Source organism: Pseudorasbora parva, chromosome 22 (genome assembly GCF_024679245.1).
Source record: "Pseudorasbora parva isolate DD20220531a chromosome 22, ASM2467924v1, whole genome shotgun sequence".
Lineage (NCBI taxonomy): Eukaryota > Metazoa > Chordata > Actinopteri > Cypriniformes > Gobionidae > Pseudorasbora > Pseudorasbora parva.
Window position 1 is genome coordinate 37,407,158 of NC_090193.1, and position 12,518 is coordinate 37,419,675.

The following is a 12,518-nucleotide window of genomic DNA, read 5'->3' on the forward strand; positions in this document are numbered from 1 at the left end:
CCCAAGAGAAAGGGCGAGAGTGGTCAAGTGCTTTGCATAATGCCCAGCAGCCCACTTAATCAGAGCCCTGACTTAATTTCACTTTTGCTGGAACGTTCCTGATGAATTTGCTCTGATCTTCTGTGACTTTATAGTGTTTTCATTCCCCTCAGGTTTTGCCTGCTGTTCTGGTTTTGAACAGCAGGTGGCGCTGCAAGTTTATTTCCACCTCAAGTGTAATTTCAAGCATTCATTAAACTTTAAAGCTGCAGTCTTTTTAACGGTTTAGCAGTTTTAATAGTTTTTACTTTGCAATGATCATTCAACTTTCCAGTTTTAAATAATTATTCTCAATAAGTCTTAGAAATGTCACAAACCTAATGTTTACTAGCTTTAAAAAAAAATATTGTAAAATCTGCAGAATGTGTTGCATGCTTACAAGAAATGCTTACATTTCCAAGGCATAAAAACACATCTATATGATTTGTGAACATGTTAAACGTGATAATTCAGAAACAGAAATAGGATGTTTGTGTATGTGTTAACTTCAAGGCCATCTGTATGCAAACATACTCATAATCATACAATCCACTTTTTGAAAATGGAGGGAATATATTTATTACTCATGTTGCACCAATAGATTATTGAATTTCCCCCTAAATTTCAGACTAAATTTTTTTTTACTTTTTATTCTTAAATTTGGGGGGAAATTCAATAATGGATTTATGTCCGCTTTTTGCTAAATTACAAAAAAATAGCATTGTTTTAATGTTGTGGTGTTCTTATTTTGATGTCTGGTCTTGTAGTTCTTTCATTTTATTGTTTTCTTTGACTGTTCTTCTCTATTATTTCTTTCGTTATTCACTTCAGTCCTCAGTGTTGAATCCATTTTTCTGAGCTCATGTTCATAGGTCACTGCTAAAGCTGATACTGCACTTGCGTAGATGTGCACGTGCGTGTGTTTGTTTAATGGCCTCTCACTGTTCTTTCCCCTTTTGCCTGTAAGACTAAGCTTTCTTTTCGGTCTTGTCTATCTCTCTCTCTCTCTCTCTTTCATGCTGCCCTCAGTGCGAGATATGGGAGCCCAAAACGGCAGCTGCAGTTTTACAGGTACCTCTTTGTTTGCTGATTAATTAGCCATGGCCATCTGATACTGCATTCGTTTTCATCTGTTTTGGAAAGCACTTTCAAGTCATGGGTTCATTCTTAGTTTAGCTGCTTCTGATGCTGGTGTGATTGTCATTATATTTCTGAAAGCGTAAAGGAATATTATATTCATAGTACACGTGATTACGATGTTATTTGCTTGTATTGGTTAACAGCGGATAAATAATAAATGCAACATGTATTGTAGAATTACAATGAGATGAATTGAGATTAACTGGTGCTTAATGTTGTTGTATAACTTGTAAAAAGGGCTAGTTTACAACACTGGGAACATCTAATCTCACTTGTAATCTGTGCATGTTGTATACCGGTCTACAGTACAGTGGTGTGTGTCAGAATAGTCCCTTACACTAAGCTCTTAGATTTCATTTCACTCCATGTAGAATTAAAACAGTGTTGCAGGTAAGTCATGGAGTTCAGGTTTCCTTGGCTGGGGAACACTTCTGAAACTCAAAGCATGACAAACATGAGCCCAGAGAAGCATGCGCAGTGAATGTTCAGTAATCTCATATGAGGAATCGTATTTCTTCCCAAATTCACACTTGGTTGGATATTTATGCTGGTGCGTGTTTTTAAATCTTAAAAAAAATAGTAATTTATTCTGTGCACATCACAGGGAGTGTTATTTGGTTAATCAATTCTTAGGTGCAAAAATAAGATTTTTTTTGTTCTGTGAATTATATTGATAATAACATTAAAAATGTTCTCTTTTTTTGCACAAAAAAAGAAAACTGGTTAAAATAAATAATTATTAGTTTATATTTATTATTATTATTATTATTATTATTATTATTATTATAAAATAACAGCTGGAAATCATTCAGCTTTCCATAAAGGCTATTAATTCATGCACTTGGATTCACTTTATATTAGGTGGCCTTAACTACTATGTACTAACATTGTAATTAATCATTTGATACAACGCACTTATTGTGTACACATACATATTTTTACATTGTACTTACATTTAAAAATATACCTAACTCTACCCTTAAACTGACCCACACCACCACACCTGACCCTAACTCTACCCGTATCTCACCTCAATATCAGCGAAAGGTGATTTGCAATACAATTTGAACACAGTAAGTACATTGTACTCATTTTTTGATGTAAGTACATAGTACTTAAGGCCACCTAATATAAATTGGGGCCATGCACTCCAACCAATTTTAATGAATTCTTCCTAGTAATTCTCACAGATGGATTCTCGCTCTGGAGTCGGGACAGTAGCAGTCACTGCTGTCACCGTCTGTTTGGGTGCTGGATCATTATCAGTTGCTCGTATTTAAAGGCTTGCAAATATAACGCTAAAGAGAAGCGCCCACACACACAGATTGCCCCATTGTAGGCTGTGCACAAAGAGGCCACTGAACTGAGTCTTTTAACTTAATTTTTGGGCTTCAATAGATAAAGGTCTATGATTTTGCATAAAAGGACTTTGCTAGAGTTTATTGCTGCTTATAAATCATGTTACTTTCTAATGGGTGTCTGTTAGATCACAACACTGGAGTAGAGAACATTTAATAAACTCAATAAACCTGGATGCGCATACTCTTTGCACAGCTATATATTGGAGCCTTTTATACTATAATACTTGTCCTGTCTATAATTTGTTGCTTCCTCATTCATTTTACACTAATTCACTAAATTAGTTTGGATGCTAGAAAAGCAAATGATTGCAAAACCACATAGGTAGGAGCATGCATACATACTGTCAAAGCCTTTGACATCTGAACATGCTGTATGATCACGACAATGGAGTTGAATATAAAAAAAAATTATTGTTGGATATGCAACATCCTCCCTGCTGATGGCACAAGCTCACTTGAAAGCAACGGTTTTATGCAGCAGCTGCTTTAGCTGTCAGATTGAACGCATCCCTTTTACCCTCATCTGCAGTGCACTTTTCTTCCTGTTTTAGTGAGGGATCATATTTTTATTGGTTGAAAAAAGGAGTTGATGCTGATGGGTTCTTAAAACCCCTGACTCTGTAGCTCTAAGGCTAATGAGCACTCTATTGAATTTTGATTTCACAGCACATTTTTGTCCTTTTAGCGCAAAGTCTTTTAACGTCGCATCTCCCAGATGCGCTTGACAGGAATCGATCACCATGTTTCACCCTAACACACAGATGGTAAAGGAAGATTACCTCATTTTAATCATTATTGTAGTGTGTTAATGGTTATTTGTTTGTAGGTTTTAATTGTGTTGTGATCTTACGTTTCAGTTCTTATCTGAGAACTGAGATTGCATAACAGATTCAGTAAGTAAACTGGCTGTAACCGAGTGCTCTGTGGGATTTACTGCAGTCCTCCCTTTTAAATGGCACACCCCTCATTGCAGCACACACTGGAATAATGCAGTGACTTCAATGCAGTGTTTTGAGGTCTGACATATACCACTTTAAAGGTACACTACATATGAGGGATCTTAAACTAAGGAGCAATTTCTAACAGCATTTATTAATCTAGGTTTATGTTAATTTTTAATTATAATTCATTATTAGTTGATGTTCATTTATATACCTTGAAATGTTAAAACGTACATTTAATGTTAGGGGTGTCGATTTAACACCTTAAACAGATTAATATAGTTACGATGAAAAATAGCACGTTCAAATTAAGGCATTTAACGCACATGCCCCGCCCCAGACCTGCTTTGCTCATCTGAGATTTCACACAGTTGATTGATGAAGAATGATGTGGTGCAACCAGTCACTGTGTGATGAAGCCTATAGAATGCCGTTAGGATGTCCATAATATTCAAGATATGAGGCAAAATGCCCCTGTTTGAGTTTAGTCTCAGGCTGTTTTTACACTTGTGACAGTTGTTGTGGTCCGCGTCAGAGTGTGATCGTTCCCACTGGTGCTATGCGTGAATACACTGCAGACTCATTCTCACTCGTATCCCAGGTAAATCATCTACACTATTATCCCTTACATGTGTTTTATGGAACAAAATGCATCGTCATCTAATAAGATGCTTGCGCGATGAGTCTGTTGCTTTCACGTTCACGTGAATAGTGGCACATTTTGAGTGCAAGTTGCGCAACCGAACTCATACCACCTCCTTCAGGCAATCTCGAATTCAGTAACCCGCTCGGCTCACCTGGTAGCCTGGATGCCAGCTGAACTTAGCCCCGCCCACATTTTTTTTAGGTCGGAACAGAAACTGTTCGGACCAATGAAATCATCAGGGCGGGCTTTAGACGATGACGGACAGATAATAAACAGTAACGTTATCATGCACGTCATCAAAGGGGCTTGGATTATATTTGTTCTAATCCTAAACGAAAAGCTTGTTTGTATCTGCATTCACCTTCACAATTTCTCTCAAAAATGATCATCATGTTGGGTAAGTACTCTGTGTATCATTAAATTATTTTATTTTTTACAACACCGGCAAAGATCGTTTATTCCAGCATGAGTTCAGCGCGCGTGCAGACAGGGTTGCCAAGTTTTTAGAACAAAACCCGCCAACTACTAGCCCTAAACAATAGCTTCTCAGGGGGTTCTCCGGGAAAAATGGTGTTTGGGGGTAAAATGTGTGTTATTTTGGCAAGGTTGCCTGCTAAAATTCGCACTCATGGGTCTATATATCACATATTAGTCACTTCAACCCGCGAACATAGAAAACAACCCGCGGGGAAAAAAACCGAACTTGGCAACACAGTGCAGTTGAACTATGTTGACATTTGACAATGCGTCGCTTCGTTGCTCTGATTGGTTGTAGGTCTATCCAATTGATGTCTTTCCTGGTTCGGTTGAAACACCCCATAATCACAGCCCAATGGAGCATCAGACTCATATTCTGACTAGAATTGAGTATGACCACGTCAGGCTACTCACCTGGGTCCACATGACAGCTTTCACATTATCAATTTTTTTCATGTGAACGGTTGCCCCATTTCAAACCAACCTCCAAGTATGAAAACGCCCTCACATTTACACCATGATATACAGTAGGCCTATAAGCAATATCACATTTAGTTCTGTTTTCTGTTTTGTTTTTCTCTCCAGAATAGCATGACCAGTGCAAATGCGATACTGATCTTAATAATGCAATACTTTTTAATAAATAAAGTTCATATTTGTGTTGTTATAGATGACATTGTGTTGGTTTTAGTCTTTGTTTCCAAGAAAATATAAAGACAAAACAGAACTGTTCATCTCTGATTCCAAGCAATAAACACAGTTTCATTTCTGAATCCAGGTTTTGAACGAATTGGGTGAACCAATGATTCAGTGGACCATAAAGAGAGCCATTTAGGCTACATTTACCATTTTCATAAAGAGAACCATTTATTTCACTCTTGAACGAACGAATCGAATGAATGAATGACTGAAAAAAATATTTTATATTGTCACTGGCCTCACTGTTGTTATTGATCATGTTGTGATCAACTCCACATGGGTACTTGTCATGATTAAACTTCATAAAATGCACCTTCATGGAGTTTATTGTGGAAGTGTTTAGTGGCTGGATAGCTGGAACAATTAAAACAGTGAGGCCAGTGATGCATATTAATAAAAACTAACATTAAAGGTATAGTTTACCCAAAAGTATTTCTTTCTGAAGCTTTTTGTAATGTCTATTTGTTTTTTGTTTTTACACAATAATGACTTAAAATAATCTTTTGAGTACATTCTCAGCCAAATTTGATGTGATTAACTTGCAATTTAATTAGATTAATCTCCACATTATATAATTAAACATTTTAATCACTTGACAGTCCTAATTAATGTCCAAACTAACTAAACAGTATTTGTTTTTAGTTAGCTAAATGTTATGTTAACATATATAAACTTTCTACAAGGCCTTTAAAACCTTTTTATTTTAAAGAGTTCTTTTTTTAGAGAGCTCTACATCTCTGGAAACATTGAGAGAAACCAAAACATAAAGTACATGTAAGCCAATGCAAAGACAATGCTGCATTTCTAGTAAAAGATGTACGTTGGCATATATCTGCGTATAATGTGGAAGAGTCGATATTCTAGCTCTTTATGAGTATTGAATCCGGTGATTTCCGGTAAGGGAGCGTCATTGATTTTCAGGATGAATTTTTTAACATTGGTTGTTGAACTTCTCCTTTACTTTCATTTAGGCCATTAAAGATGGATGTGCAAGTATCGTTTCATGTGTAGGGGTCAGAGTTTAAGTGTCTAAAGGCTTTCATATGTGTGGTTTGATGGTTGTTTTACTTTTTGTAGAACAATTTTTATTTGTCTGCTATTGTGCTACTGTGTGTTAAACTTAAGAGATTGGGTATCTTGACACTATTTTTGACATCAATTTCATCTTTCAAATGAGTCACTGGAGAGCCATTTAGACATTGATGTTTTTTATGTTTATTATAGGGGTGTAATGGTACACAAAACTGACGGTTCGGTACGTACCTTGAGTCACGGGCACAGCAAGGGAGATGAAACTAGATATAAAATTGCTTTTTTTAAATTAAACATTGAGCAATTTACTGAACAAATCGTTTGTCCTTAAATGAATTCAATTATAACTAAAAGTTATATACTAACTAAAAATAGCTCTGCTAATGTTGTAAACTTTATAGGGAGCCTTTACTTGCACATTACTGTAATATTAAAGGTTAACAACAGAGCCCAAACTATTAGCCTAAATTCAGTTGCTATTTATTTTTAGATATAATAATCTACACTCAAATAACACATTGTATGCAAACATGTAAACTTCACATTAGGCAGTTTTTGCAGAACTTCTAAATCTAATGATACAATAGTTTTACTCCAATTTGTTGTTGAAATATGATCATTTAAACACAGTGTCTATTATTGTCAGACAGATTTATTTAAACATACATTAATCAAGACGACACTACCAGGTTAAATACAATATAATGAATATATCGGCTAATATAGCGCATATATTTAGTGAAAAAGTTTCTCTAGTGAAATAAGGGCTGTGGACACTGAATGACTTCTGAGGTAAATGTGATGCTACGTGACATTGTTTACAAGCCGTTTTTGTTAGTGATGAACCAAAATTATAATTCTGGGCCGAAACTGAAAATTTCGGATGCACTTGGGCGAAAGCTGAAGCAGAGAATGGCTTCTTTTAAAGACGTATATATCTATAAACATTATAGTGACATAATTTAGCTTTGTATATAAAATACTTCCATACCACTGACATGCTTTTAATCTTTGATAAGCAGTCGCATGATAACAGCTCGACCGTAAGTGAAACCTAAGTGCTTGTGTACGGACGGGAGGGCCGGGGTGACATTCTCGGTTTACGTTTTCGGCTGGTTTATTTGTTGTTCGGCCCGTAACCGATAATGCCATTTTCGGCCAAACATTATCAGCCGGTGAAATTTCGGTGCAACCCTAGTTTTATTGACGTCTTTCCACCATTGAAACACTGATTGAGCACAACATATGACACATTTCAGTAGGTTGTAATGTATCCTCATCATACCTTCAGATATTAATTCATGTTTATTCTTTGACTTGGGGAGAGATAATTGCATTCACTTACTTGAACTGATGCCTATACAGGGATTAGTCAAGTCACATTAAAGAGTGTCAAAACTGCATTTATCGTTTGCATTTCGACAGAATACTCGATGTTTGTGTGGGAATGCTAATTTGAAGGATTTTCCACACGTAAAACAAGCCGACTGTACCAGAAGTCCTGTACTTAAAAAACGGTTCGGCACGAATACGTGCACCGTTACACCCTTATATTCGTTTTTTTTTCTGGAAAATGTAATGTTGAATATTTATACTTGGCATATTTGTTTTTGCCCAAATGTGTTGATTTTGACACTGATACAGCGGTCTCTGTGTTTTTCTGGAGATCCGCAAGCTTACACAAGCCTTATTAGTGCACTAAAATGCCTTTATCTATTATCTCGTGTGGAACAACAATCAAAAGCTTTTAGTGCAAAAGCTTCGGTGAATAATTTAGACGAGATATTATTTGCTGCGGTTAGCAGAAACAAATTGCTCCCCCCTCGAATGACATAAATGGATTTCCTTCATGGAGTCGAGCCGATGGTTGGAGTTGAAGGCGGGATGGGGGGTTGGAGGATGAGGGCGATGCTCTCTTCTTCACTAATTGGTTTAGATGCTGGCATGTAAGACACTCCCAGTTTGGGTGGATTGCTGGCAGCTGAGTTTATAAGGGGAGATGACATTCATAAGTCTTGTACATGAGCCGACCTCCAGGACCACGGGTAAGTTTTTGCGCTGACTGTGTGTCTGGTGCGACTGCTCACCTGTGTGCATGTGTCCGTTTGTTTTAAGGTGTTATTCTGCATGGTGTCATGTATAATAACTGGGACTGCATGGGTATGCCACTTTAATTTTCGTCCCTTACCTTCTTTTGCATTATGCTTCAAACGGCTACACCTGTTATTGTAGCACTACAAGTTGTAAATGCAATAGTTGTACTTTTGAGATGTAGTCTTTTAGGGGATGTTTTTTTTAGTTGCAGTTTGTTTGAGTTTGCGTATGGAGGATCGGTACTCTGCAGTAGTTGAGTGGTTTTTGCAGTACTGTACATCATTCAGTCAAGATTGATGGGATCAATACAGGCTTATGATAAAGAACCTCCTGTACAGGGTGCTATAGAGATGTTAGCAGGTTTTTGGTTGCAGACAGTTTGCAAAGGGGCAAAGCTGAGTTCTGACTTATATACTTTATATTACGTTATGAATTAGTTTTATATTTCAACTGTAATGCATTATTTTATTTATTTATTATAGTTTGTGAATTATTTCATATCCCAGCTCAAGTTGTGTTCACACTGACAGCAATTAAATCTCTGGATTTTACAGCTTTTTTTTAAGTAGCTGTACTTTTGACCTGTAGTAGGTGTTATTTTTCTTGATATTATAATATACATTTTTGATTAATTACATTTTAATTAGTTTTTTGTGTATTTTTCAGTAATCATTTTAATTTTAAAAAAAGTTTAAGTTTTAGTAATTTTATGATTTGTGTTTTTTATATTCCTTTTTGGTTTAAATGTGTTTTTATTTTTGTTTTATTGAGGCAACATTGCTAATGTTCATTCAGTTTTTCATCTAATATTTATATTTAATTTTATTTCACCTTTATTTCAATGAACAGAAAAGTTTTTTAATAGTTTAAGTTTTAAGAGTAACAACACCTAATCAGGTGATTGGTCACATGAGCGTCCCTGTCTTTACTCCTATTAGTAGTTGCTGCATATTAATTTGCATAAATTTCTTACTTACTTACTGTAACTTAATGCAACTTTGCTGCTCATGATGCCTTCAAAGTGCTGTCAGTACAAATGTATAAATCGAAACAGCAACAAAAGCTTGAAACTATTTTTATTACAATTTTATTATTATTATTAATTGTTAGACGTATAAACAAACAGTTGCTTTGAATAATTGATCTAGTCTTGAAAATATAGAACAATAAAACATAATTATAAGCTGTTGTATCCTGGCAGTGTAACGGATTTTAAGTGAAGCACTTTCCCTGGAAACATGATTGGTGTCAGTTTCCTCCCAGATGACCTGCAATGCATGTCTGTACATTGCATGTGCAGTCTAGACTGATTGGTATCTTGCATGTGTGTGTGTGTGTGTGTGTGTGTGTGTGTGTGTGTGTGTGTGTTTTGTATGCCCTCTGGTGTTTCTTACCTGAGGCTCATAGCACCTGCCTGAACCCACCTGAGTCTTGCTCCTGTGCCATTGTATCGGTCAGGAAGGAGGCGGGACCGTCTCTGATTACAAGACGCATGGCCAGAGTTCTCTGCCACTGATAGCAGAGACCTGTTTTGTTCCCTCCTCACCTGTGCTATTTAAGGCGATGCCTCAACCCAGTCCTGGTCCCAGTTTCCCAAGCCTGCTTGTGCTTGGTGCGTGTGTGCATGAGTGTATATGACTCGTTCCGGAATCAGACAGGTGCGAGAGCGTCTGTGAAAAGTGTGTGAGAGCGGGGTGGTGGGGGACGGGGCATAATCATGTTTGCGGGTGGGTATGCGGGGGGGACCGTTGGGCGCCGGAAATCCACTCTCCCCTCCGAAAACCTGCAGATCCCCAAACCGGCTGGGGTGAGCGGCGTGCGTAAGAGCAGTAGTTGCAGCAGCGGAGGCAAAATGCTGTCCATGTCCTACAGCGAGAGTATACGGAGCGGCATAAGCCGCTACCACTCGGACCAAGGTCTGAACCAGCCACCGAGGCAGACTGACCATGCCGAACTCCAGCGGCTCAGGGAGCAAAGGGTCGCTGCCCAGATCAAGAACATGGAAGACTTCCTCAAGATGAATGGCCTGGCGCTGGAGGAATGTGTATCGTACCAGACAGGCATGAAGTACAGGTAAGAAAGAAAAGATGCAAGTGGTTGAGTCCACTCGATGTGGTTTTGTGGTCATTCGGACAGCGTAGTTTCATATCGAGCTATATTTCTGATTCAGTTTGTCTGGCACTTGACTCGATTTAGTTTTCAGGAAGTTGTGATGCTTGTGTCCGGTGTAAGCTGTAGGTTGTTTATGGTTGCCCAGCAACTTTGTAACTTGGTACAGTATATATGTGTGGTCACAGGTACATTCACAAGCTTACAACAGCCTTAAAATGGTTTGGAACATATTTGTAATGCATTACAATTGTGGAGTTTTTGTTTCTAATAAAGGTTTTACATATAAAACATAATTTTCTATTTAGCTTATTTTAGTTTAACTTATTATAACTTGTTTTGCTTTTAATAATTCTAGTACTTCAACAAACTTATTTCAGTTAGGTTTTTTCATGAAAAAGTTTGAAGTGTGGTCACAGGTATATTTGGGATTTTATAGCTGCTTGAAAATGGGTCAGAACATTTTCGTCTAATTAACTTTCTAATATATATATATATTTTTTTTTTTTTGGCTAAATTGATATAGTTATCATATATGTATACAGTTACTTAGTAGATTTTGTCCATACTGCCTAATACTTCACTGTCCAAATTGTCCAAGCGTTCAATAAGTCCAAAGCAGAAATCAGCAGCAGTGTGACTTTGGTGACTGTGGTCCATTTGCTCACCTCCATGTGAGCAGCCATGGTTTATTTTCATCAACTAGGTCGCTGGCATATTTGCCCAACAATGAGGGAAGGGCATATCAATCTCTAAGGCGAGGTGGAGGAAATAGTGCCCAAAGAGAGCATCTCAGCATATGGCAAGAATGTCTTCCGTATTACGGGATTGATGGATTCTCAGCATCCTTGCTCCGGGTTAGGAAATTTATATGGATCTGTGTCAGCTCCCTGTTGCAGAAAAAATTTGGGGTTTCAAGTTTTTACTCATGAAAAACTCATTGTGTGATCAAATGCGGTGTGCATCAGGCAAAAACAGACCTGTTTGAAGTGTGTGTGTTTTTGGCATGATATCTTGAGTTGTTTTGCAATGGATAGTGTTTTCATGTGCTGGTGTTTAGCTGTCAGGTGTTGTGTATCAGGGACAGCAGTCGGTCAGCGTGTCTATTGTGCTTTACTGTAACGCTCGCTCAGCCGACCGTTAACAACTGATCTGGTGTCAGTTCTGAGAGCGGGGCTCGCATTACAAGGCATATGGTGGTTCTCCAATCATATTAAAAACAATGGATCATAGAGCACCTATACATGATGAAAATTAGTGCCATTGATAAAATTCACTATTATCTTTATTGCACCTCAGTGCCTTTTGGCTGAAATTTTTGGCTGCTGGGCCGGATTTTCAGTGCATAACTTTACTCATTCCCACAGGTTTCACACTTAAAAGGTGGGAAATTCCTGCAAACATTTTCACAATTGGCTTGTTGGTTGTTTTGGCACATTAATCCACACAGATTATTAGATCAAATCTGCTATTTAAAATCTTTATACGGGATGAAATTTCACAAACAGCTCTACCTTGTCTCTCAATGGACACATGGCTTCACATCGTCTGTACAAGCGAGCTGCATGCTGCGACACAACTTTCACCTAATTGGCCAGTGTTGCCACATTACTAAATGTATGACACACCTATGGGTATATGTGATTGTGTCAATTTCTTTCAAGTGATTTTAAAGTATTAAGTAGTACCTGCACACTTTCTAGCTGTTTTCTAAACGCCTTTTTCTAGAGAGCACACACATGAATAAATAAACAAGTAAATTAATGATCCAGTAAATGTGCAAAAATGCGTAAGCAAGGCCTAAAACTAACCTTTTGCTGTACCTTTTCGTTTTTTTCAACAGCCATGACACCAAAACACCAACATTTTAGATAGTGAAATTCACAATCATCTTTTAATTTTGATACCAAAGCTAAAACTATTAGCTTACCTGCATTCACATAGCTGCCCGAGAGAGCTTTGAATTGGCCAGAAGTCATTCGTTTTCAATGGTAGCCGGCG

General features: G+C 37.5%; 1 protein-coding gene across 5 annotated transcripts in view; it reads left to right on the forward strand.

Moving 5' to 3' along the window:
* Positions 1-12,518, forward strand: part of kcnab2a (potassium voltage-gated channel subfamily A regulatory beta subunit 2a) — a 121,703-nt gene that overhangs the window by 53,899 nt on the left and 55,286 nt on the right. For 4 of the 5 annotated variants that reach the window (XM_067430907.1, XM_067430909.1, XM_067430910.1 and 1 more), the window contains one exon: positions 1,048-1,089. The exons of the other annotated variant lie outside the window; for it this stretch is intronic. In XM_067430907.1, coding sequence (XP_067287008.1) covers positions 1,048-1,089 — 42 coding nt within the window. The remainder of the gene's footprint in view (positions 1-1,047; positions 1,090-12,518) is intronic. 5 annotated transcript variants of the gene reach the window in all.